Genomic DNA, 22,782 nt, shown 5'->3' on the forward strand with positions numbered 1-22,782 from the left:
GCTCAGTGCCCTTTGCTGGGACTGGGATGGAAAAAGCCTTCATGGGACCCAGGTTCTCTTGAAGACCCAACAGTTTTGTGCCTTCTGGTTCTAGGAGGAGCAGTGAAGCCTGTGGCTCTTGGGAAAAAAACTCAAGGTCATAGTCCTGAAAGCAAAAGCAACATGCAATTGGGAGCAAAGTCCCCTGGGCTGCAGCTTGGGCAGAACTGGGGGAGGTGACTGACTGTCACCCTCCTCAAGCCTCCAAGGAGGAGAAGGTGGACGTCCAGCCCGTCCCCCTGCAAGGGCAGCCTGGCAGTTCACAGCAGGTGTGGCTGGGGCTGCGCAGTGTCAGAGGGGCCACTCTGGTCCCTCTCTCCATCCCTTAACTCGCTTCTCCCTGTGGCTGGGGGCAGTGGTGGCTGGCTGTCCTGCCTGGGACTGGGTGACTTGGTCCAATGACAGCAGGAGGAAGCCCATTTGGCCCCTGGCCTGAGCCACATCTTCATGGCTTTACCCGCCATGAAACTCACATTTTGGTGCTTGGGCTCTATTTCCTAATCATTTCGGAACCTGGAGGGGGAAGGAGGCTTGTTAGTGGGCTTCTTTAAGCACCACGGGGCAACTTAGGGCCTCCACCTGCGTTCTAAGGACACGCTCGGCTCACACAGCTGCCCAGGCATCCACACCACACCTGGGGAGCCTGTCTGTCCCCCAGCTTGCTGGTGAAAAGGCACCTGTGGGCACCACCCAGAAGTCTAAAACCAGCCGGTGGTACTGGGGAGGTGGCCAGTGACCCGGAATAAAGCCTGAAAACCCAGCCTTGACCAGACAGAGTCTGCCTCCCCCCAACTCAGCCTCTCTCTTCTCTTCGGGGGGGGAGGGGAGGTCCACAGTGTCCCCAGACCCAGGGACACTGTTTACTCTAAACGCCCACAAATACTCGACTGGATGGGAGTTCATCCCTGCCTTCCTACATCAAGAAGAGAACATTTTAAAAATGTTTTTATTTAATTTAAAAAAAGACAGAACTAACAACCCAAAACCAGTAGTAGGTACAGGAGTCACAGGTGCTTAACTGCGAAACACACAGGGGCGGGGCAGAGGGACAGGAGGCGGGCACAGGCCACCACTCCCCAGGGGCGCAATGTGCCAGGTCTGAGGGGCAGCGGGAAGAGGGGGCGACCCAGAGCCCGGGGCCCCTGAGACAGGCGGGCGAGGGGACAGGCTGCGAAGGCCCGAGCGTCTGAGGTGGTTGTGCTCCTGCTCTTCCTCCTCGTCTTCCTCCTCTTCCTCGGTGCCCAGAGTGGGCCCTGCGTTCTCTGCCTGGGACTGGGCAAGAGGTAGGATTCACTGGAACACAGCTCTCTCCGTGGAATGGCGGAGACTTCCGGGACAGCGGGTGAGGAGCGGGGTGTGGGGACGAAACCAAACAGCAAGGCTGCCTTGCCCGTGGAGGGAACAGGGGATGCGTCGCGGGGCCTCGCCGGGCCAGGGGTCTGCGGGTGGCGCTCCCTTCCCTCAGCCTGGTCACACTGTGTCATGGCGTGGAGGTGGTGGTGGGGACGGGGTTGGCCGACGGCAGGGACAGCCCACGAGCCCTGCCACTTGCGTGCTCGGACGCGCCCCCCACAGAGCCATCCGCGGCGGAGCCAGGGCCTGCAGCAGGCATGGAGGGGCCCGGTGCCTCTCGTCTCAGCTCACCGGCTCGCAGGGGCCGCCACACGTGGACGTGTCCTCGCCTGGGGGTGAAGGAGGGTGGGAAGGACGATGACGTCGTTACCAGGCCACGTGGACCCCGGTCTGAACTCCTAGGGGCCGAGTCCACCCACGGGCTCCGTGAGCAGGTGGCTGAGGTAAGAATTTGCTCGTCACTTCTTAAGTACGACAGCTACCGGGATCACAGACGACTGTCCAAGGTCTGATCAAGAAGTCTCAAAAAGTAAGAAATGATTTATCTTTAGAAAGCATGTTTTATATAAAAGAGGGTAAGTTCCATGTTCCAGAGAGTTTTTCTTCCAAACCTGGACGCATTTCCACGCTCTTTGCTTGTTTCCAGAGGGGACAACAACAACAACAAAAAAAATGGGTGGAAAAACTGTAAAACACAGAACCCACTTCCTCAATTCTGAACAAAGTGCTGAGATTTCCCTTTTGGGGGAGGAAGAAAAGCCCAGCTCGGTCCTTTCATCCAAACTTCCTCCGCTGCGTCCCATTAGGTGGTGGCAGAATAAATTACAATAATAGGAGGTGGAGGACGTGTCGCTGCTAAAGTTTTTAAGATGAGGACGTGAATGCAACTTGCTCTCCTGGCGGGGACTTGCAATAAATCACGATTCAGAATCACCCAGGGAATGGATGTTTGTTCTCTAATTTTTTGGAGGGGTTGCTGTTCACCCTTGGCTCTCCCCCTGTTGCACTGTGGCCAAACGCTCGTCAGGGGTCTGTCCCCCCTACCCTGGGACCCCCCCCTCAGGGGACAGGGCTGCTCCTCAGGTCAGTGGGGACAGACACAGCAAGAGGCCACGTGGCTGCCTCTCCTCCGACTCTCAAGCCCAGTCAGTGTGTCTGTCCTGTCCATGCTGAGTGAGGTGGAAACTTCCAGAAGCAGACAGGAGAGCCAGCAACAGCCCCCAGCCTTCACCTCAGACTCCTCCGCAGTCCCGCGGGAAGCAGCCCCAGGACAGCGCAGAGGCTGAAGCACCAGTTGGCTGCAGAACCTTCTCTTCAGGACGACCGTTTTCAACCACAGGCCACGGCCAGGGTGCCAGACAGGGGGAGAGACCGGGCGGAGGGGCGAGCTTCGGTGTCCTCATTTCTGGCTCAAAGACACAGGAACTTCAGGTTCAAAAGCAGCTGACAAGAGTCCAGAGGCCCCCTTGTGCCTGGCGAAGCCTTCCGGTGGCCCAGGAATCCCGTTCTTCTGGCAAAATTTGTTTCCAAGAGGAGATAATGGCTCGATTTTGTTTTCCCGAGTTGGTCAAGGCCATGCAGCTTCAGGAAGGCTCTCGGGCCTCCTGGGAGATTTCGGAAACCCTGGGGCATCACCCCCCCAACTTTTGGGATAAAGTCAGCCTCCAGCTTCTACCGCAGCCCCAAGTCCAGTCTGCTGGCACTTCCTCCGCTCGGAGCCAGCCCACGACACCTTCTGGAGACCAGGGAGGGCCGCGTTCGGCTCGAGTTCATTGTCCGTCCGTCGTAAGGATCACGTGCCCTCCTGTGTGACACAAAGAGGCATTCTGGGCAGGCCGGAGCTGCAAGCAGGGGTGGGCCTCACACAGGGGTCGTCCGCCGGTTCAGCATGCTGACGTGGAAGCCTTCCTTCAGGTCCTGCTGGAAGAAGTCGTGCACCTGCAGGAAGCTGGTCTCCTGGTCGGGGCTGTAGCTGGCAGCGGTGGTCACCTTCAGGGGCTCCCTGGACAGCGTGTACATGGACAGCTCCCCCATGGGGATGGCCCCGGTGATCTTCAGGCCCACGGGGGACGCATCCCTGGACGGCGAGGCCTCGGTGGACCTGGAGCTGGACCTGGAGCGCCGTCGCCGGTACCTGTAGCTCGGCATCCTGGCGTACGGAGAAGAGGAAGAAGCCTTAAGGAACTCCCGTTTGGTCTTAAACCTCAACTCTTTGTTTTTCTCAATGTAAATGTTTACTGCCAGGACGCCCACGGTCTCGGCCACGATAAAAGACAGGGCTCCAAAGTAAAAAGACCAGCCGTAGTTGTAATGGTTCTTTTTGTCTTCGTCTCGCTTGTCACTTGGGTCGCCCGTGTTGCTGGAAATGTAGACGATGATGCCTATGATGTTACTGAGGCCTGAAAGGGAAACAGGGAGAGGGGCCAGGGAGGGAGGGAGAGAGGCAGAGGTCAGACCCAAGCTGGACCGGCGGGGCAGGGAACAGGCAGCCGTTCCCCTGTTCTGCTTGCTGTCTTTTCTTTGAAAAAGAAAGAAATGATTTTCTTTGAAGTCATTAATTTTGAATGGTACAAAGTTTAAATGAGGCAAATCGTGCAAGACCGGCCAGGAGGGGAGGCTCGTGCCTCTTCCTAGGAGACCCCAGCGCTCCCCTTCCCAAGACACACATACCCCACATATGCACCCTCCACACATACAAACCCACCACAGTCCTTAGACACACACACTCTGCGCATGTCTGTTTATGGCACTGGAGGAGACAACGGCTGAAGTGGTGTAGAAGAAAATGCACAAGAACCGGGTCCAGAGCCCCGGCCCACCATCCCAGCCCGAGCTGCCCAGTCCCCTGAGGGCGTTGGTGCTCAGTTCCAGGATGTAAATAGAAGGGGCTCCTCTCCCACCTGAAGGGAACACGAGGTGGGGGTGAGGGTGTCCCTGAGGACCCATGTGGGTCGGCCCCGGGCTGGGCACCAGGAGCCCAGGCACCATCACCACTGGTCTGCCCACGATCGCCACCGCTGGCAAGAATGGACTTTTTAGGATGTGGAGACCAGGTGCAGGGGATGACACTCCTGGGCTGGTGAGTCTGGTGTAAGATAAAAAGATGCTCTGAAGGTGAAAACACTGTTGGGACAGTGCAAAGTGCCAAGAATTTGGGAAAGAATCATGAGCTCCATAACATTTCTCGCACTTAGTTTCTGGAATGAGGCCTAAGAGGTCAGCAGCTCCTGTCTCTCCTCTCAGGGACCCTGCTGTGCCTTCCTCTGACCCCCCCCGGGGGGGCCTCTGACCCTCAGGAGCTAGGAGAGAGCTCTGCCTGCAGGCGCCCAGGTCCCCCGCTGGGCTGGCCGTGAGCCACTAACCAGCTGTGAGACCCACCCCTGGCCTCTCTTCTTCCACATGTGCAGTGGCAGGCATGCATTCAGGTGTCTCTATCAGGGCTCAGGGGGGCGGATGGTGTTAAACCATTTGGACCTGCTGGGCAGGTGGCATGTCACTGTCACCCCGCCCTCTGGGGGTTTCCCTCATCACACTTTCCGGGGGCAGTGGGCGTGGCTCTGAGGTGCTGCTCATCTCTGAGGCAGTGAGGACGGCAGGGGCTGCCCGGCTCTCTCTGCCAGGCACGCCAGGCTTCTCTGCTTCCTCTGCACAGAGGCCCTGCACGCCCACCCTGGGCCCTCGCCAAATCCTTCAGGTCTTGGCTTCCCATATGGTATGGCCTGTCCTCCCCCAGGATCACGCCCCCAGGCAGTGGGGACCACCGTGTCCCCAGCTCCTGCCCCAGCGCTGGCACCAGCTGGGCAGCCGGGGCGGGCGGCTCACCTGCAGCCACAAAGAGGATGCCGGCGCTGAGGACGATGTTGTTCTTGCGGCTGTAGATCCTGCCGGCGCCGATGCACAGCCCTCCGAGCAGGAGCAGGATGGTGCTGAGGATGGGGAAGACGCTGGAGGCTCGCACGACGCCTGGGCCGGGAGGGGACAAAGCAGAGAGCGCAGTGAGACCAGCCGCCCCCCATGCAGACATCTCCCAGGAGCCCTGGGGCTTGAGGCCTTTCCCCAGGATCTGAGGTTCCCAGCAGGACCTGGAGACGGACAGTGGTGGGGGGCTGGGGGTGGGGGCAGCCGGGCCAGACGCAAGCGGTGGCTGCAGGTCTGCTGCTTCCCCGCCCGACGCCACGTGGCCCAGAGTCATGTCTCACCGAACCTCTCCCCCACTGTGGACACCGGAGGGGCCACGAAAACAGCCATGAGAACACTGGAATACGTGGCACTCCCGCCACACCTCACAGCCCACAGCCCTTTCCTGGACACGGTCTCTGTGAAGCCTCTGGAAGGCTGGGAAGCCGCGTCCACGGGAGGCGGCCCTCAGTGGTCTCAGTGGTGGAGGACACAGGCTTTGGCCGCGGGTGGGTCTAGGTGTGGGCCCTGCTCTGTGACATACTGGCTGCGAAGCCTTGGTCGAGTCCCTTCCTGCTCTAAGACTCAGTTTCCCATCTGTGGAAAGAGGTCCATCATAGTGTCAACGTCGTGCGGTTGGCTTTGCTTGTGTAAGGTGCTCAGTATGGGGCCTGGCCATAGTATGCACTTCCTAGGTGACATTTTATCTTTATTATCATCATCACCCCCAGGTGACAGATGAGGACGTGGAAGCTCAGAACTTGCCTGAGGTCGTGGGGAGGAGGCGGCTGGGTGGAATGGGACGCTTGTGGACTACAGTATACAACAGAACTACCTTCGTGTCCTTGTTCTGCCACTCCGTCCTCTCTTTTATAACCTGGGGACAGTAGTAATAATACGTATTTGTAGGGGACTGAATTGTGGCTCCCCCCAAATATGTCCCTGTCCTAACCCCCAGACCTGTGAACGAGACCTTATTTGGAAAAACATTCTCTGCAGATGTGATTATGTCAAGAATCTCAAGATGGGCTTGTCCAGGGTGGACAGGGTGGGCCCCAAGTCCAGTGGCAAGTGTCCTTAGAAGAAGAGGAGACACAGGCAGCATAGGAGACCCAGAGGGCAGGAGTGGTGTGAGGACAGAGACAGAGGCTGAAGTGATGCTGCCATGAGCCCGGAAGAGCCTGCAGCCACCGGAAGCAGAAGAGACAAGGAAAGGTCCTCTCCTGGAGCCTTCAGAGGGAAAAGGGTCCCTTCAACACCTTGACTTTGGACTTCTGGCCTCCACACTGTTGTTTTAAGCCCCCCAGGCTGTGGTCACTCCTCACGGCAGCGCTGGGAGAGGAACACACTCCCAGAGGGTTACTGTGGGGAAACGCGCAGCGCACAGCAGGGGCTCCGGCTGCCCACCCCCAGTGTCGGGTGCGGGATGGTCAGGCAGGGAAGGGACACGACGACCAGCCCTGGGCCCAGCCTCCCCCTGCACCTGCTGTCCCCCAGCCCAGTGGTGATCGTGGCTGCCTGGGCTCATGGTGGCCACAGCAGGGGACAGTGATCAGGGAGGACTGGCAGGCGCCACCCTCTGAGCCAGCTGAGCGGGTTTCAGCCCCTCAGCCCCTGAAGGCAGGATTTGTCTCCCTTGCTGTGAACCCACCCATGTGCGCGGGCTTCACAGAGAGCGGATTGTCTGGGGGCATTAAATGAAGTTCTTCTCTCCGGCACTTACTCCTCCCTGTCCTCTCTTTGCCTCTGGCAGTGCCGGCTCTGGGAGGAGATTTCCTGTGAGCTTCTGAAACATGCCTCTGAGCTGTGCTGGCCAGAAAAGTCGGGATCAGTCCTCTCACCACCCCCACAGTGCCCTCGTCTGCAGACAGGCCAGAGGGGCCAAAGAGAAGGGAGACCAGTTCTTCAGAGCCATCCATCTGCCCAGGTAAGTCAGGTAAGCACCTGTCCCTTGCCACATGGACTTATTCCTGAGCTCTGGATGTGCAGAGGCCAGCTGGGGGTGCCGTGGACAGTGGTCCAGGTTGGGCACAGAGCAGGTGGCTGGGGATGAGTGAGGCTGAAGTCCAGCCCATGCCCCACTGGCCACATCAAGCCCTGGTGAGGATCTTTGTCCACTTGGAGACCAGACACTTCCTCCTAACTCACCCTCAGGCACACTGTGGACTCCCAGCATCCCTGACACTGGCAGTGTGTGGCTCAGCACAGAAATTATCCACCTAATCGGAAATGTGGAACCGGGAAAGGGGCGCCAGGCCCAGGCAAGATGGGCAGGACCCCTCTGGCCAGCAGGGCCCATGGAAGAGATGGCAGGCAGGATGTGGGGTGGTGACACCCTGGAATCCTGGGCTGTGACTCTGCAGACCAGCAGGAGCATCGTGAGAGCCTGGAGGCCTTCAGGAAGACCTGTGACAAAGAGCACCAGCCTGGCTTTGCTGCAAGGCTTCAGAGCACGCGGCTGGCAGGCGACTTCCTTCTCGGGTTGTCGAAGAATGTGAGCAGCGCAGCTTTGGACTCCCCTGGGCTGGTGCCACCTGCATAACTGAGCCACCACCAAAATGGGCTCTCCTTTGGGCAGCCCCACCATGGAACCTTCTGCTGCCTTCTCTGGAATACCTGTTCTCCCCAGAATGCCAGCACCACCAGGGCAGAGCGCTGTTTTGTTTGCTGCTGTGTCCCACGTGTCTAATCCAGTGCCTGACACGTCGTAGGCCCACACTGACTTGTTAAATAGTGAATAAATCAATTCTCATGACCCCTCACCTCTTGCACACATCGGCCCCCAGAGACCCCTCCCTCTCCTGTGCTTCTCCATATTTTTGGGATCCATGGTCTGGACGGACAGAGATCAGAGATGGAACACTGAGAATCCGGGTGGCCTGGGAAACACAGGCTGGGTGTTCATGGTGACTATGACCTTGGCCTTTCTCCAAAAATTATTCCCCTCCCCCCACCCCAGCTCCAAGCTCACGGGCACCTGTACTCCGGAGGTAAAGGCTGATGAGAGACACACGCAGAGCTCGGTTTCTGCAGCCACTGGGTGGAAACACACGTCCCTCCCGACAGTCAGCTCTGCCCCCGGAAGCCCCCAACTCCGCCCGTAGCTGGAGGCCACAGGCCGGAAAGCCGTCAACCCGTGTCTTCCGTGGGCATCTCTGGACATGTTAATGAACCTGGCTGCTCTCCCCACAGCACACACTTAAGGAGGACATGTCCTTCCCAAATGAGCTTTAATTGCTGTTGCGCTGTCACCATCATTCTATTTGGGAAAATCACTTTGCAGCCCTCCCAGCCTTGTGCCTCCCTGAGGACCTGCAGCGTCTCATTCCCTGTCTGCCCCTGCAGACCCTCGGTCCACCCTTCCCCACCCTGCCCTGGGCCCCAGCAGGCTGGGGGTGCGGCCCGAATCCTCGGGTGTCGCTGAGGGGGTTTTCCCCTGGCTTGTGGCCTCCTTCATGACGGCCACAGCTCCTGCCAGGCGGCCCCGTCCTCACGTCCCCTCCTCCAGGTTCCCACACCTGCCTCCCTTGCCTGTGCAGGCCGAGGGGTGGCGGGGCTCCCGGCTTTGCTGGCAGGATGCTCGCCAGCCCCGAGGGTTTCCCTCAGCTGTGCCCACACCTTTCCAAGTGGTCCTTCTGTGAACACCCTGCACTCGCCCTGTTTGAGCACAACATCTGCTTCCTGCCGGGACCTCCGGAAGCAAACGGGCTGACCTCTGGGCTGGTGTGTCTTGAGGCCAATCCAGAAAGAGATCCCAGAGCTCTGGGGCCAAGAGTGGGACAGGGACAGACAGGTAAACGCCAGCATCAATGCCCATGACCTCAGGGGACTTCGCGCGGGAGACGGAGAGGGAGCCGTTCATTTCTCCAGTGCTCCTTCCCCAGAGTCCCAGGGCTGGGTTGGGCAAGCAAGGGCAGATTCTGAGTTAGGGCTGATTTCCAACAGAGTCGATCCTCAGCTGGGCTGAGCACCAGGGGCCACTGTGGATGGCTGTGTAGGCCACGCACTGCACAACTTGAAGGACATCATTCATACCTTCATCCACACAAGTGACATCCCTCAAGTTGTGCAGTGTGCAACGTGCACAACTCTCTGTGTTGGCCCTGTGGGAATCTCATTTGCTTGGTTCAGGGTGGGCCCACAGTAAGCAGAACCAGAGGACAGGCCGGAGGAAGAGGAGAAGGTAATGGGGGGAGGGATGGGAGGCAGAGGTCTGGTCAAATTATTTCAAGTTCTGGGCCTGGCCGGAGCAGCCTGACACTGCCCCAGGCTCCATGGGAACCGCACGCTGTTCTATTTCACCAGATGACTCAGAATGAAAATCCTTTCTCTTAGAAAAAACGATGCACACGCAGGTGCGGAGTGAACTGTGTTCCCTCCGAGGGCGTTGCTATCGATTCCCCATAAACGAGGCTGGCCTGAGCCCCAGAGGTGCCGCTGTGAGCAGCGCTTCGTGTGGCTTAGCTAACGTGAAAGGGGAAAATGACCTCGAAACGGGGCTGTTTTTTCCATTTCCAGCCTCCTCCTCCGCTGCGGCTCCCTCCTGCCTCCCAGCGAGGTATTCACATGCCCAGGGATGCGATCTGGATTGAGGGTGTGGGGCTGGGTTTGTCCATTAGGGTTCAGCATGTGCTGTGGACTTCCGGGCTCCAGTCTGGGGGCCCCACCCAGCCACAGGACCCAGGTGGGGGCTCACGAAAGACTTAAGGCCCCGTATCAGAGGCCGCCCCTGCACTCTCCTCCGCTCCTCCCTCGGCCGCCCAGCACCCCACGAGGCTGTCTTGGTGTGTGACTTTATCTGATTTTTCAGGACTAGAGTGCTGGGGAGTGTGCAGGGGAGGGGTGGGCGGCCCAGCCCCAGCAGGGCAATGTGCAGGGGGTGCTGCACCCCTCAGGGATGCCTGTACCTTCAGCCTCCCTCGCCCAGCCCCAGCCCCAGCCAATCAGCAACTCCGAAGCTAGCCACGCCCAGCAGCCCAGGAGGAGTGAAGCCACGCCCAGCATCCTCTCTGCTCTGGCCTCGGTCTCCCCCCATTGTGCCACGCAGTGTTGGTCACAACTCCATTCTTCCATTCTCTGCACTCAGCACTTGTGAATGCGAGAGTGACCACAGCTCCCTGAGAAAGGCGCCCTCTCCACTCCCAAAAGGCCCGTCTTCCCTCCAGCTGCGGACCCACCACCCGCCCCCACACACGGAAAGGAAGCCGAGGCTTTCGGACACTCACGGAGGAGATATTCCGAGCTGTCGTGGTCGTAGTCATTGTCCTCAGGGAAGTGGTTGATCCGGAAGCAGTGTCCTTTGTAGATCCCTGGAGGGAACAAGAGGGAAAGAGCATCATAAATGTTCTGTGGTTCTCTTGTCCACTCACTCCCGGGAGGCTCTGTGCATGCCCTGGGGACAGGGAGGGGAGAAAGGCCGGCTCCAGTGTCCCCAGTCTGGTGGGGACACAGGAGAGAGACACACCGAGAACAAGCACACAGGGGCAGGCGTTCCCCAGAGGTGACCGTATCACTTACGGTCCAAGTCTGGACGCCCAGGAGAGTAAAGGGTCACACCCTGAATAACTGCTGGGACAAGGGGCGCTCAGCAGAACTGTGCTGAGCAAGCAGGGTGTGGGATCCCCCACCAAGGGGACTCCTTCGCCTCGTGAAAAACGAAGAGGAATTTGCCCCCTGGGAATGAAGTGCAGGGGCCTTCTAGGCAGAGGAGTGAGCCGCAAAGACGAGGGTGGGGATGGAGTCTGCCTGTCTGAGTCTTTCTCTCTCTAAAACCAAAGTCTTGGCGAATCCCTCCTAAGGCGCACAGCTGGTGCAGAGTCCAGGCCCCTCAACTCAATGTGATTGAAAGACGACAACATGGAGTGAGAGAAACTTCCAGAAGGGCTGAGACCATGTCCTGTCTGGTTTTCTCCTCTCCACTCTCAGAAGTGGCCCTCACAGGATGGGAGGCAGGACCCCCTGGGTGGTTTAGTAACTGCAGGAGGACAGGCTGGTCCTCCCTTCCAGAATCTTCCATTCAGCTCCCCCCATCTGTCCTCTGCTCCCCTGAAGTCTGGGAATGCCCAGCACAGAACCGGATGCCAATGGAAGGGGGGGCGGTCACAGGGTGTCACTGTCACGCCCTGTCTGTGCCAGCCAAGCCCCTCATGGCTGGGTCAGCCTCCTGACCTGCGTGGCTCGTGCTGGGACTGTTTCAGCCAATTCTTTTTCCGCAGCGGTCGCCAAGCGTCCCCCTGGCCTCAGTCGGTCAGGAGCACAGTCTTGGCAGCGAAGTCTGTGCCAGACGCACGTCCGTCTCTGTGCTTCCAATCAGGAGAGGTCCCCAGTGAGCTGGGAGCAGGCTGCTCTGCCACCCGGTCACCAAGTTGCTGGTGACCAGACGGCCGTCCCCAAGCCTCCCCTCCACTGGGCTCCCTCAGCTGCTGCCCTCAAAGTGCTGGGGTGCTCAGTAGCAGCTCTGCTTCCTGAAGGCCCACGTGGGTGGGCTGGGCCTGGTCAGGGGTGGTGAAGAGACAGAGTGAGGGGCTCAGAGGGGAAGCCTTGAGCGGGACATGCTTTGACAGCGTCCTCTGTGCAGCTGAGCAACATGGTTAACCCCTGGTCTCCCCATCTGCAGGATGGGCATCACTACAGCCCTTATCCCCTGGGGATCTCAGGAGAATTACACGAGGGAACACTTGAAAGTCACTTCAGAGGATTACTGGCCCACGGTGGTGGCTCAGGGGAGGTTTGCTGCCATTAGACCCAGAAATCACCTGTCCTCTGCTGTTTCATGAGCAGCTGAACTGGTGGAGGACTAGGAAGGTTTGTGAGCAACAGAAACGAGCACCAGGACAGACAGGCAGGCTGGGCGTGGGGGTGGACACAGAGCCCAGCGCGGGCCACACCTCCCTCACTCCTGGTCCCACACCACAGATGTCCGTGGACCCAGAATAAGCATTTTCCCAGACAGGGAGGGCTGGGGAGGGGTCTCTCCACCACTCCTTCCCTCCCCTACACTTTTTTTTTTTGGCTACGTTATGGGTCTAAACAAAATGACCAAGTCACACATGCTTGTTGGGACAAGTCAAATACAAAGAGGTTGTAAAAGAAAAAGTAAATAATCTCTCGTTCAGATTTGCTTTCCAGCGGAAGAGCACTATGTTTGCTATTAATATATGTCTTCCCATATCTTCCTTTGTACGTTCACCTGTACACACACACACACACACACACACACACACACATATGTGAGGTCCCCCATCTTTAAAAAAATTATGCTTTTCCTGAGATCACTGCAGATTCACATGCAGTTGTAAGAAATAATACTGGGACCATCCAAGCACCCCTTATACCCAGTTTCCCCCAGGGGAAACATCTTGCAAAACTACAGTCCAATATCCCAACCAGGACACTGACACTGATACAGGCAAGCCAGCATGGTCACGTCCCCACCTGGACCCCTCCTGTGGCCCTGTCACAGCCACGCCCACCTCCCTCCCTCCTCCTTCCCTCCTCGACCCAAGGCACCGACTGGGAAGAAGTTCTCCATGTCAGTAGTTCTGTCATTTCAAGAATGTTCTACGAATGGAATCATACAGCATGTAACCTTTGGGGACTGGCTGTTTGCGCCCGGCATAACTCTCCCGAGATTCATCCAGGCTGTCGTGTGCTTCGATAGTCTGTTCCGCTTTATAGCCGGGCAGGATCCCACGGCACGAGCGCACCATTGTTTGTTTAATCACTCGCCCATTGAAGGACGCCTGTTGTTTCCAGCTATGGCTAACACGCCGCAGAGGAGAAGGGCACGAGTTGTCTTTGGCCTCATGGAGAGTGAACAAGATTGTTCTCTGCCCTGAGAGCAAAGAATTTGGGATATTTCCCCTAAAAGGTCAAACACCTTCAGCCATTGCTTCACTGATGGCTCCAAGAGCCTTCCTCACTCTGGCTCCATCTTCTGGGTCTGCTCCCAACTCTCGGTGCCCGAGGCAGAGCTGCCACCACCAACCCAAAGTGCAGGCTGCATCTGACCAGCCCAAAGCACGTGGGTGCCGCCCCTCCTCGTCCCTGGCCCCCGTGCTTCTGCTGATGGGACCTGGTGTTACCGTGGACTCGGCCTTCTAGGACTTTCTCCCAAGTGTTACCTCACCTCCCCCGCAATCTGTTTTTGTGGCATGGAGTGTTTAGCTGCAGGGCCTTCACATTTATCCCTGTCAAATTTAATTTTGTTAGCGTTGGCCTAAGGCATTTAATAGGGAGGAAATTAATGGCTGATGTGAGAAGTAGGAGAGAAAACCATTTCCAATCCACTTCACGTGTGTTCTCGCTCCACAAACTGGCCGTCTGCTGTGTTTTCTATTACGTGATATTTAGGGTGGTTAGTTTTGAGATCCTGAGTGGTCGTGCGACAGGGACACTGAGGCACTCGGGGGCGGCATGGAGACATAGGGTGTCGCTGGCCTGTGCTCCCAGAGACTCTGCGGCAATCGCCTTCGTGAGGGTCAGGAAACTACCCGTGTGAGACCTCGTCAGTCACACGGCTTCGGGCAAGTTCCTCCTTCATCTGTAAAACCCAGGCATCGGCCCAGAGGGAGCCACTCCTGCTCCGAGGTGCCAGGACTGCTTTGTGGAGAGAAGGTCCGGGCGCGTGTGCACACACATCCACGTCCACGCATCTCCGCACACCACGAGCCACTTTTTCACCCAGAAAGAAATATCCCCAAACGTGGCCACTGTTTTATTTCTGGGTGGTAGGGGAATGAATGATTACATTTTTCCACACTTTTCTGAATTTTCTACAATGTCTGAAAATGAACCAATAAAAGAAACCAAGGAAAGAAACTAGATTCTTTGATTCGCAGTGAAAGTAAGGTGTCGGGTCTGGAATGAGCACAGAGGCACTCAGACGCCAGGCATGAACTGAGGTGGGCATGTGGGTGGCATGTTAGCCTCTCCTGGGGAGTCCCCCAGTCTGCTCTCCCCCCACGACCTCTGTGAAGGTCATGCCCTGGGGTTAAGCCCCCAAGTACAGCTGGGTGACCAACCCCTGGGACTCGGAGGGAGGCAGCCCCAGATTCACCACCTGCACGTGAGCCCTGGGCTCAGGCCAGCACGTAGGACTTCCAGTGCTAAAATCAGGAGAGTTCTGGGAAAACCGGGGCAAGCTGGTCACCCTCTAAGCCATTTTGGGGGCACTGGCATCTCACATAAGCCTCCATAATAGGCCACCTCAGAGGCCCGTTGTAATTAAGGGACTCCTGGAGGAAAGAGGGTCAGAGGGCGACTTCATAATGGCAATTGTTCAGGTAACCCTGCATCATTTGCATTTCCATAAGCGTCACCTCATTTGACGCTCATAAACATTAACAGCCACCACGGGCACCTATGAGAGTGTCCCCCCCGTATCTCTCAGCCCACCTTTCACCCCAGCCATGAGCAGCTGCGGCAACCACCTCCATGCAGGTGGAACCTGCTGACACCTCAATTCAATTGCACCAATTATTTCTATCTTTCTGCCCCCGGCGCTGAGCAGGTTGCCGGCGGGGAGTGCTCTGCGCTTGTGCACGTGCGTCTGGAAGTTTAAGGGATTAACAACCCCCGGGGCAGCCTATGAGCCGTGGAGGTTAGGACGGGAGGTGGTGGATTAACGTTCCCAAACTCTGTCCCTTGGATGGGCCAATCTGAAGTCCATTCTCCACTGCTTCCCAAGGGGTGGGTCCCGGCAGGACCAAGCCAGGTGATGATCAATTCCACTCAAGACATCCCCTGCACCGGCTTCCCCTACCCCATGCCTGTTCCCTAGGACGGCCACCCCAGATACACCACCTGCAGGCAAGCCCCGGGGCAGGCCGAGATGACAGCTGACGTGCTGGGCACGGTCCACACCTCAGCCCATCCCACCTCTACACTAATGCTCCCTTGAAGATGCAGGGAAGAGGCCTGGGGATAGCAAAAGACCCACAAGTCTCTCTGCAGAATGATCAGACATTCTACACTATGCTGGGGAACAATCTTTTTGGCCCCATTTGACAGAAGAGGCAAATGAGGCTCAGGGGACAGCTGGTGTGCACGTGGCACAGTGGCGGCCCCTGGAACCCGCTTCCTGAATCCTTGTCCAGCTCTTCCCTCACCGCCCTGATGCTGCTGCTTTTCCAAGAACCCTCTGTGGAGGCAGGAGAGGGGCTCTGCAGGCAGGGTGGCCCGGCTGGTCGCCCTCGGGACGGAACAGGAAGTGAAACCAGCCAGTAACCAAGAGCGCCGGGTTGGCGTCAGGAAAACGGCCTCCTGATGGTGAAGGGGGAGGCAGCGGGAGTCTCCGGGTCTTGGGAAGGGAAGCAGCTTGGGATCGGCTGGGGATGTCCCAGCCAGGGAGAAGGAGGCCCCACGTCGCCAGGGCCCCTTCTGATCTACCTCGGGATGAACATGGATTTATAAAGCGAAAGGCACAAGCAGAACACGAGACTGAGCGAGACCTTTGCAGTTCACGCATGCCCCATCTGTTCACCCACAACAGATCTTCAGTTTCCTCATCATTCATTCATTCACTCATTCATCCCCCGACAGCATTTTTATAAAGCACAGCCTGAGAAAGAGTCCTTGCCCTCTCAGACCTCCCATTCTGGGGGGCAGCTGTCCACACGGCAGGTGGTGCTGTGGGCTAGAAGGCAGGGGAAGGCACCTGAGGCATTTCCGGTCATGGACGCTTGTCCTGAACTCATGGCTGAGCGCAAAGCTGAGGTGGAGATGAGGGTGTGGAGCCCACGTCTGGGGACAGACACCCCTGCGAGGCTCCCCATCTTCCCCGCCCTCCCTGGTCAAGAGGAGAAGAGGAGGGAGAACCCCAGACTCAGCCCGGGGGCCGGGAAGGAACGCTGGCCGGGGCCACACAGACCAGAGGAGGAGGTGAGGGTGAGAACCACACGGGGCCAACATCTTGCCTGCCTTCGTTCCGATTGTCTTAGGAACTGCACCATAAGCAGGGGACATTTATGGTTTGAGAGAGCTATCAGTTGTGATAGCTCTCAATTAGCTATCAATTATGGAGGATACAGACCATCCCAGAAATGACCTGGGATTGGTGGAGGGGGTGGGGAACTGAGGGGTGGCAGGGCTGATGGCTGAGTGCAAGAGGGCTGTCCTCACGAGAAGAGTGACGGTGAGTATCTATCGTACCTAGTACCTACTATGTGCCAGGCCCTGTTATAAGCACCTGACATTTATTAACTCAATCTTCATATGAACCTTGTGAGGGAGACAAGATTACTAACACCCTTTTCTACTAAGTGCCCTTGTTGGGATTTGAACCCAGGCCACCTGGCTTCAGAGTCGGGGCCCTCACCTCACACACCTGGGAGGAGAAAGAGGCAGTGTGCTCTCAGACCTGTAAGCAGCTCTGTCTGGCTGCAGCGTGGGTCCCAACACTCTATGATCAGACTCTTGGGCTAAGGGTAGTGGCCGGCACTTCAGGCTGGATTAACCTTTGACTGGGAGGAGGAGACGCTCCAGAAGTGGGTGGCGATCCAGGACCCTGCACCTGGCAGGACAGCCAGTGCTCGGGCACGGTAGGGGCATGGGCATGGGCATGAGGGCACATGGTGGCTGTGGGGGAAGCCTGGGATCTTTGGGAGGGGCCAGTGTGTGTAGTAGAGGTGCTATGGTGGACGGTGCAAATGAAGGGGACAGTGGCAGCAAAGATGTGAAGGTTCTAGAAACACAGATGGCCTGGCATGGTTGGAGGGTAGCAACGGGGAAGGTAGAGGCAGAAGGGCTGGGAGGTGGTGAAGGTCTTGCATGGTAGCCAAGGACATGGGACTTTACAGTCTCCATGCGGTGCTGTGGTTGGAACACTTGTGTCCTCCCCATTCATGTGCTGAAGTCTCAACCCCCAGGGTGATGGTGTTAGGAGGTGGGGCCTTTGGGAGGTGATTAGTGGAGCCCTCATGAATGAGATGAGTGTCTTTATAAAAGAGACCCCAGAGAGCTCATTTGGCCCTTCCATGTGAGGACACAGCCAGAGGCCCCATCTATGAACCAGGAAGCAGGCCTTGGCCAGACACTGAGCCTGCCAGCGCCTTGGTCCTGGACTTCCCAGTCTCCAGCACTGTGTGAAATACACTTCTGTTGTATGATCAGCCACCCAATTTATAGTATCGTTACGGCAGCCTGAACAGACTCAGACAGGGGGTGACCTGAGGTTGGAAGGCCCTGGGGGCGCCATTCCTAAAGGGGGCTGCGTGGGGTGGAGGCAGCAAGGAGGTGTGAAACCCAGAAAGGCCACACAGGGCAATGACCAGTGATGCCCTTGGTCTGGAGTCCCTGGCTCTTGTCCCTAGACGTGTCTACAGATGAGGGACCAGAGGCCAGGATGGAAATGATTTGGCCAAGATCATTCCAGCACAGAGAGGCAGGGTGCGAGAGTTTCCCGAGTGGTCCATGATGGCAGCTACAGAGGCTGCTGGCTCGTCCCTGCCTGGGTCTTGGCTGTGAAACTCCCCTCCCATCCTTCGGGACCCCTCCATGTCCTTCCAATAACATCCTCCTTGGGGATAAAGCCAGAGAAGTCCGTGTCTGTGCTTGCAACCAGAAGATCCCAACCCCCAACCAGCTGCGCCTTCACCGGGAGGAGGTTCCAACCCGCTTCTCCCTGGTGCAGAAGCCCAGGCTCTGCCTCGTTCCTCAGGGCAGGTCTGCGATGCTTTACAAGATACAGAAATGAGCACAGCTTCCCGAGAGAGAGGCCAGAGAGCTCGGGGAGAGGCAGGACATCGTAGCAGGGGACAGGAATGTTGAGCGCCAGCCCCATGACAGCATGTAGGAGCTGCATGACCCATGTCTTGAGGTCTCAGTGACCTGGGGGGTGACGGGTGTCCTGGGAAAGCACTCGCCAGACCAGCCAGCCACTCTCACCACATCTCTGTTTCGGTGTCGATATATCCATAGGCCTCACGCAGTTGCCGCAAGGAAGATGGCACCCCGTGTGGCCAGCAGGGCAAAGAGTCCCCAGAAATGGTAGTTTCTCTTCCATCCTGGTTAAAAAAAGTCTTCCTACTTGCTGGCAGTCAATGAACCAAGCCCTTGCAAGGCTCCTGCCTCAGCACTGCCATTTCATCAAAGTCCCTGGAGACGGCTCTGGGGCCACCCGCCCTGCCCCTCGCCCTTGCCAGCCCTCATCTGGCTCAGCGAGGTCTTCAAGGACCCACCACGCCAGCGTGACGCCACCTCCACCGCTTTGCTCCAGAGCGGCCGGGATTTTCCAGGCTTCCTGCCGAGATTCATAATTGCACGGAGCCGGGGAGATTTCCCCAACCAATAGCTCGTTTTCTCCTCTAACACGGGGAAATGGGTGTTCAGTGATTGTCTCTGTGATTTGCTACTTGCAGCTACTTGATAACTGCTGCTTGCATGAAACCTCAGTACCAAGGGTCGGCTTTTTGTTTTCTTTGCTTCTTTCTTTCTTTCTTTCTTCTAATGAGAAGCATATATGGAGCTCTAAGGGGCGCAATAGCTCTCTGCAGATTCCAGGCTTTTCTGCTGGTTTGCCTCTGCAGGTCTCTGGAAAGTTATGCTCCAATAACCCAAGAGTTCTAATTGAAAGGGCTGGGTGAGGGAGGGAGAATCACATAAACTTCTAGAAGGAACCTTTGGGACCATCTATTTCATCCTGTTCATGTTAAGAAACTTGCACCTGGAGAGGTGAAGTGCCATTTCCCCAGTGACAGGCTGGTTGGTGGCACAGTGACGCCTAGAATACTGGTCTCTTGACTCCAAGTTCAGAGCTCTTTTGCCCACCCCGAACCCCTGCTTACTCTAGTTCAAGGTTCCCAATTAGGGGTGATTTTGCCTCCCAGGAGACATTTGGGAATATCTGGAGACAGTTTGGATTGCCACAACTTCGGGTGGGGCAGGGCAAGAGGCTACTGGCATCTCGTGGACAGGGGCCAGGGATGCTTCTAAGCCTCCCACAGGACAGCCCCACCTGCCTCAACAAAGAATGATTTAGCCCCAAATGTTGATAGCGGCCTGGGTGGTTGATGATGAATAAATGGCCAGCAGAGAGCTGAATCCTCCCTTCCTGAGCCTGTGGCAGACATTGCTAATCCACCGCAGACCAAATTCTCAGCACTGTGCTCCACTCAGGGGCTACTAGCCGAGATAACCCTACGGATCATCCCTTGGCTGGGCGGCGTAGCGACGGTAGGGTTGGAAATCATTCTGCTTGGGTTTGCGTCCTGGCTCAGCTATCACCTATTAGCTGTGTGACTGGGGTCCTAGTTAACCTCCCTCTGCTCCATTTTTCCCATCTGTGAAATGGGGATCATAAAAAGAAACACCAGAAAGGGCAGTGTGGAGATTAAATGAGTTGATGCAGTCCCCAAATGCCACCATGCCTGTAAGTGCTTAAAATATGTAAGCTGTTATTATAATCAGCCCTGCTCTAGTGACACAGAGGCAGCTGGTCTCACTGTCAGAGGGAGCAGGCCAGGTTTGTCCCTCTATCAGGACTGACACAGACTCTTCCTTGTTCTCACACACCCGTGATACTGCAGCTTCCAAATGAGCAAAGTTTCCCTTAGAAGGCCCAGCAAAGTGACCCGTTTTCCCTTAGCCCCATCACTGACGGACTAAGCTCCCTGCAAAGCTCTGTGCTAAGCTCTTTCCATTTTCTCATTTAAGCCTCAAAAATAACTTATGAAGTAGGGGCTCCTATAAACCCATTTTACAGATGAGAAAGCCAAGGTTCAGAGAGGGCAAGTAATTGCCCAAGGTAGCAGAGCCAGGATTCTCACCTGCTTCTGACTGAGAACCGGAGCTCTCCGCACTGTGCTGCTGCCCTGCCTCCCTGTTCTAAGTGAGATTGGGAGGTGAGGGGGAAGATGGAGGTAGAGAGAGCGTATCTGGGAGGATTCACACCTGCCAGGTCACCAGCACTTTCTGGCAGCCAGGCAGGGCCGAAGGAGCACACGTCCACTCCTTTAGTCCCCCAGGGGCTGGGAGCAGCTCTTCTAGGGCTACCCCCCTCTCACTACTGCCCGCACCTGCAGTCCAAGGCACCAGGTTAAAATTCTCCATCACTTGCTAGAACCCAGGTGCTTCTAGGTCACTTGGTGAGGCACCACCAAATCACGGGCTTAGGCAAGACCTCGGAGCTCCTGGGCTAATTGGCCACACCTGATGCCTTAGCCTTTAGTCCCAACCCCTGCGGAACCCAATGTCCTGCCTGCACCCAGCCCACTGGGGGCTTTCCAAGAAGAGTTTTGCTATTTTTAGACCACGTACTTTCATTCTGTATGGAGCCAGAGAGAAGTGTCAATTTCATCCCACCCCCACCCCATGAGGGCCACCCGAGTGCCGGGAGAGCAGCTGTGGACTCAGCCACCCAAGGTCGGCACCTACACAGCACAGGCCTGCCGCGGGCCTGGCACAATGCGAGGCACCAGCTATGGGGGGAAGGAGCCAGAGCCATCCCATCCCTGCCTTCGAGTGGCATGAGGGCCCTGGGTGGGCCGGTCACCGGGTTAGGGAGGCCACCTGGAGGAACCGACACTCCAGTGCTGACGGTGGAGCAGGACTCAGCAAGGTGAAGATGCAGTGGACGCTGCACACAGAGGCCCAGAGACAAAGGGTCGGAGCCTGTCTGAGGATGTAAGAGGAGGCCCCTGGGGCTGCGGTTAGAGCGGGGAGGGGAGGGGACAGAGGTGGCAGGTCGGAGTCTGGGAGCTGGAGGGAGCCATGGGAGGGTGTGAAGCCAGCAGCCTGACAGGATCAGACTTTTTAGGTCTGTCCCCCTCCTGGGTGGAGGACAGAGTGGAGGCTGGGAGGCCAGTCAGAATCCAGGCTCTGGGACAAAGGTCTCAGCCAAGGTCACCTGCTGACTGAGGCAAAGAGGGAGCATTCTCCAAGGCCAGGTTGTTCCCGCCATCACATCCATCTTCAAACTAACCATCCCTCTGCCCCCACCCTTGGAAGCAGTCCTGGCTTGGGGACAGTACCTCCCTCCCACAGTGGCTTTCCCTGGGCCACTTCACTCCAGGCCTGCGGGCCTTGCCCACTGGCCCTCCCTTGTCCTCCCGTGTCCCTCCCTTGCTCAGTCTGTCCCAGAGGCCATGCCCACACCCCAGGCTCCAGGCGCCCCAGCAGGTGCCTGTGCCCTGGGCCCTTCCCCTGGCTCCAGGCTCTCCCAGGCACGGCTCACTCAGCTCCGCTTCCTCCTGGATGTTTGCAGCCTGGGCCTGGGCTTTTGCTTGCACGAAAAAGAAAAAAGCAAATAAAATGTAGAAGCCAGCTTCCCGCCCTCCACAGGCCCAGCAGGGTCCACACCTGGGGCTTGGTGGGCTGGGGTGCGTGAGAACAGACTAGCCGGGAGTGAGACGTTGGAGAACCCTCCGGAACAGAGCGGAGCCACTGCCGTCGCGAGGTAAGCAGGGATGTTTATGGTGAGCATAAACGTTAATGGGAAGCTACACTCCAGCTCCCCACCATTAAGCAAGACAAAGGCTGGTAAACGACACAAAGAAAGAGTGGACGGTCCCCAGTGCAGTGATTCCGCTCTGGGAGAGCCCAGGCAAGGCAGGCGGAAGCCGGGTGGAACCAGGTGGTGGGAGCCACATTCGTCACCTGATTAGGAAAGCGATCAAGGTTTGGGCGTCACTAATTTCATCTAAATTCTCTTAATCGATTACCCAGCGTCCCCTTGCCAGGGACAGGTTGAAAGCCACTTGGGGAGGGAGGCGTCGGCTCTCTCTAATCCATCTCAATAAAGCCTGTCCCCCTGGAGGCCGCCCGGGCGGAGCCTCGTCCATCCTAATATTAACAGCAGTTGCGTTGCTTTCTTGCCTGTCTTGAGAGATGAGCAAAGGACACGGGACTGAAGCCTGTGGGGGGGCCCTCTGGGGTGGAGCAGCTGCCCCCACCTTAACTAGCATTATTACGGCCACTACCGCAGCTGCCACTGCTGCCAGCAACTACGACAGTGAGAGCAGCTAACACTTACGGAGGTCACCGCTGTTCTATGCACTTTATGTCTTAATGCATTTAGTCCTCACTAACCGTCTGCTGTGGGTGCCACCATTGTCATCCGCTCATTTTACAGATGAGGAAACCGAGGCCCTGAGAGATTCAGGAGCTCACCCAGGGCTGCCCGGGAGGGGAGTGCGGATGTGGGACTAGAGCCCCAGCAGCCGTCCTTCGGAGCCTGCACATTTAAACCACTCTGCTCCCCACCCTGAACTATGCATAAATAAATATGTAATATGTACAGGCACCCGCTGGCAATCCAAGGGCCGACGGAATGTTCCGCGAGCTCCCCAGACCACCTCAGGAGCACCCTCCCCGCTGCCAGCTTCCGGACCACACTGGGCACCCAAGATCGACGTGTCTCCTTGGAAATGTGGGCTGAAGGGCTCATTCGGGAAGGCAGAGCCGGGCAGGGGAGCAGGGTGTGCGGATTGTTCACAGAGGAAACGGCCCTCACCACCCAGCAAGGGGCAGGGGCTGGGCCCGGGGCAGCCGTAAGGT

At 57.3% G+C, this 22,782-nt stretch overlaps 1 protein-coding gene and 1 pseudogene across 1 annotated transcript in view; both read right to left on the reverse strand.

The window, feature by feature from the left end:
* Nucleotides 1–971: 971 nt before the first annotated feature.
* CACNG4 (calcium voltage-gated channel auxiliary subunit gamma 4) overlaps nucleotides 972–22,782 on the reverse strand; it is a 45,410-nt gene continuing 23,599 nt past the window's right edge. Inside the window, exons 2-4 of the mRNA XM_045525259.1 lie at nucleotides 10,515–10,598; nucleotides 5,215–5,355; nucleotides 972–3,791 (exon numbers count right to left, since the gene is read on the reverse strand). Coding sequence (XP_045381215.1) covers nucleotides 3,253–3,791; nucleotides 5,215–5,355; nucleotides 10,515–10,598 — 764 coding nt within the window. The 3' untranslated portion in view covers nucleotides 972–3,252. The remainder of the gene's footprint in view (nucleotides 3,792–5,214; nucleotides 5,356–10,514; nucleotides 10,599–22,782) is intronic.
* Nucleotides 2,257–3,165, reverse strand: LOC123621203 (annotated as a pseudogene).

The sequence above is a fragment of the Lemur catta genome, chromosome 15 (genome assembly GCF_020740605.2).
Source record: "Lemur catta isolate mLemCat1 chromosome 15, mLemCat1.pri, whole genome shotgun sequence".
Lineage (NCBI taxonomy): Eukaryota > Metazoa > Chordata > Mammalia > Primates > Lemuridae > Lemur > Lemur catta.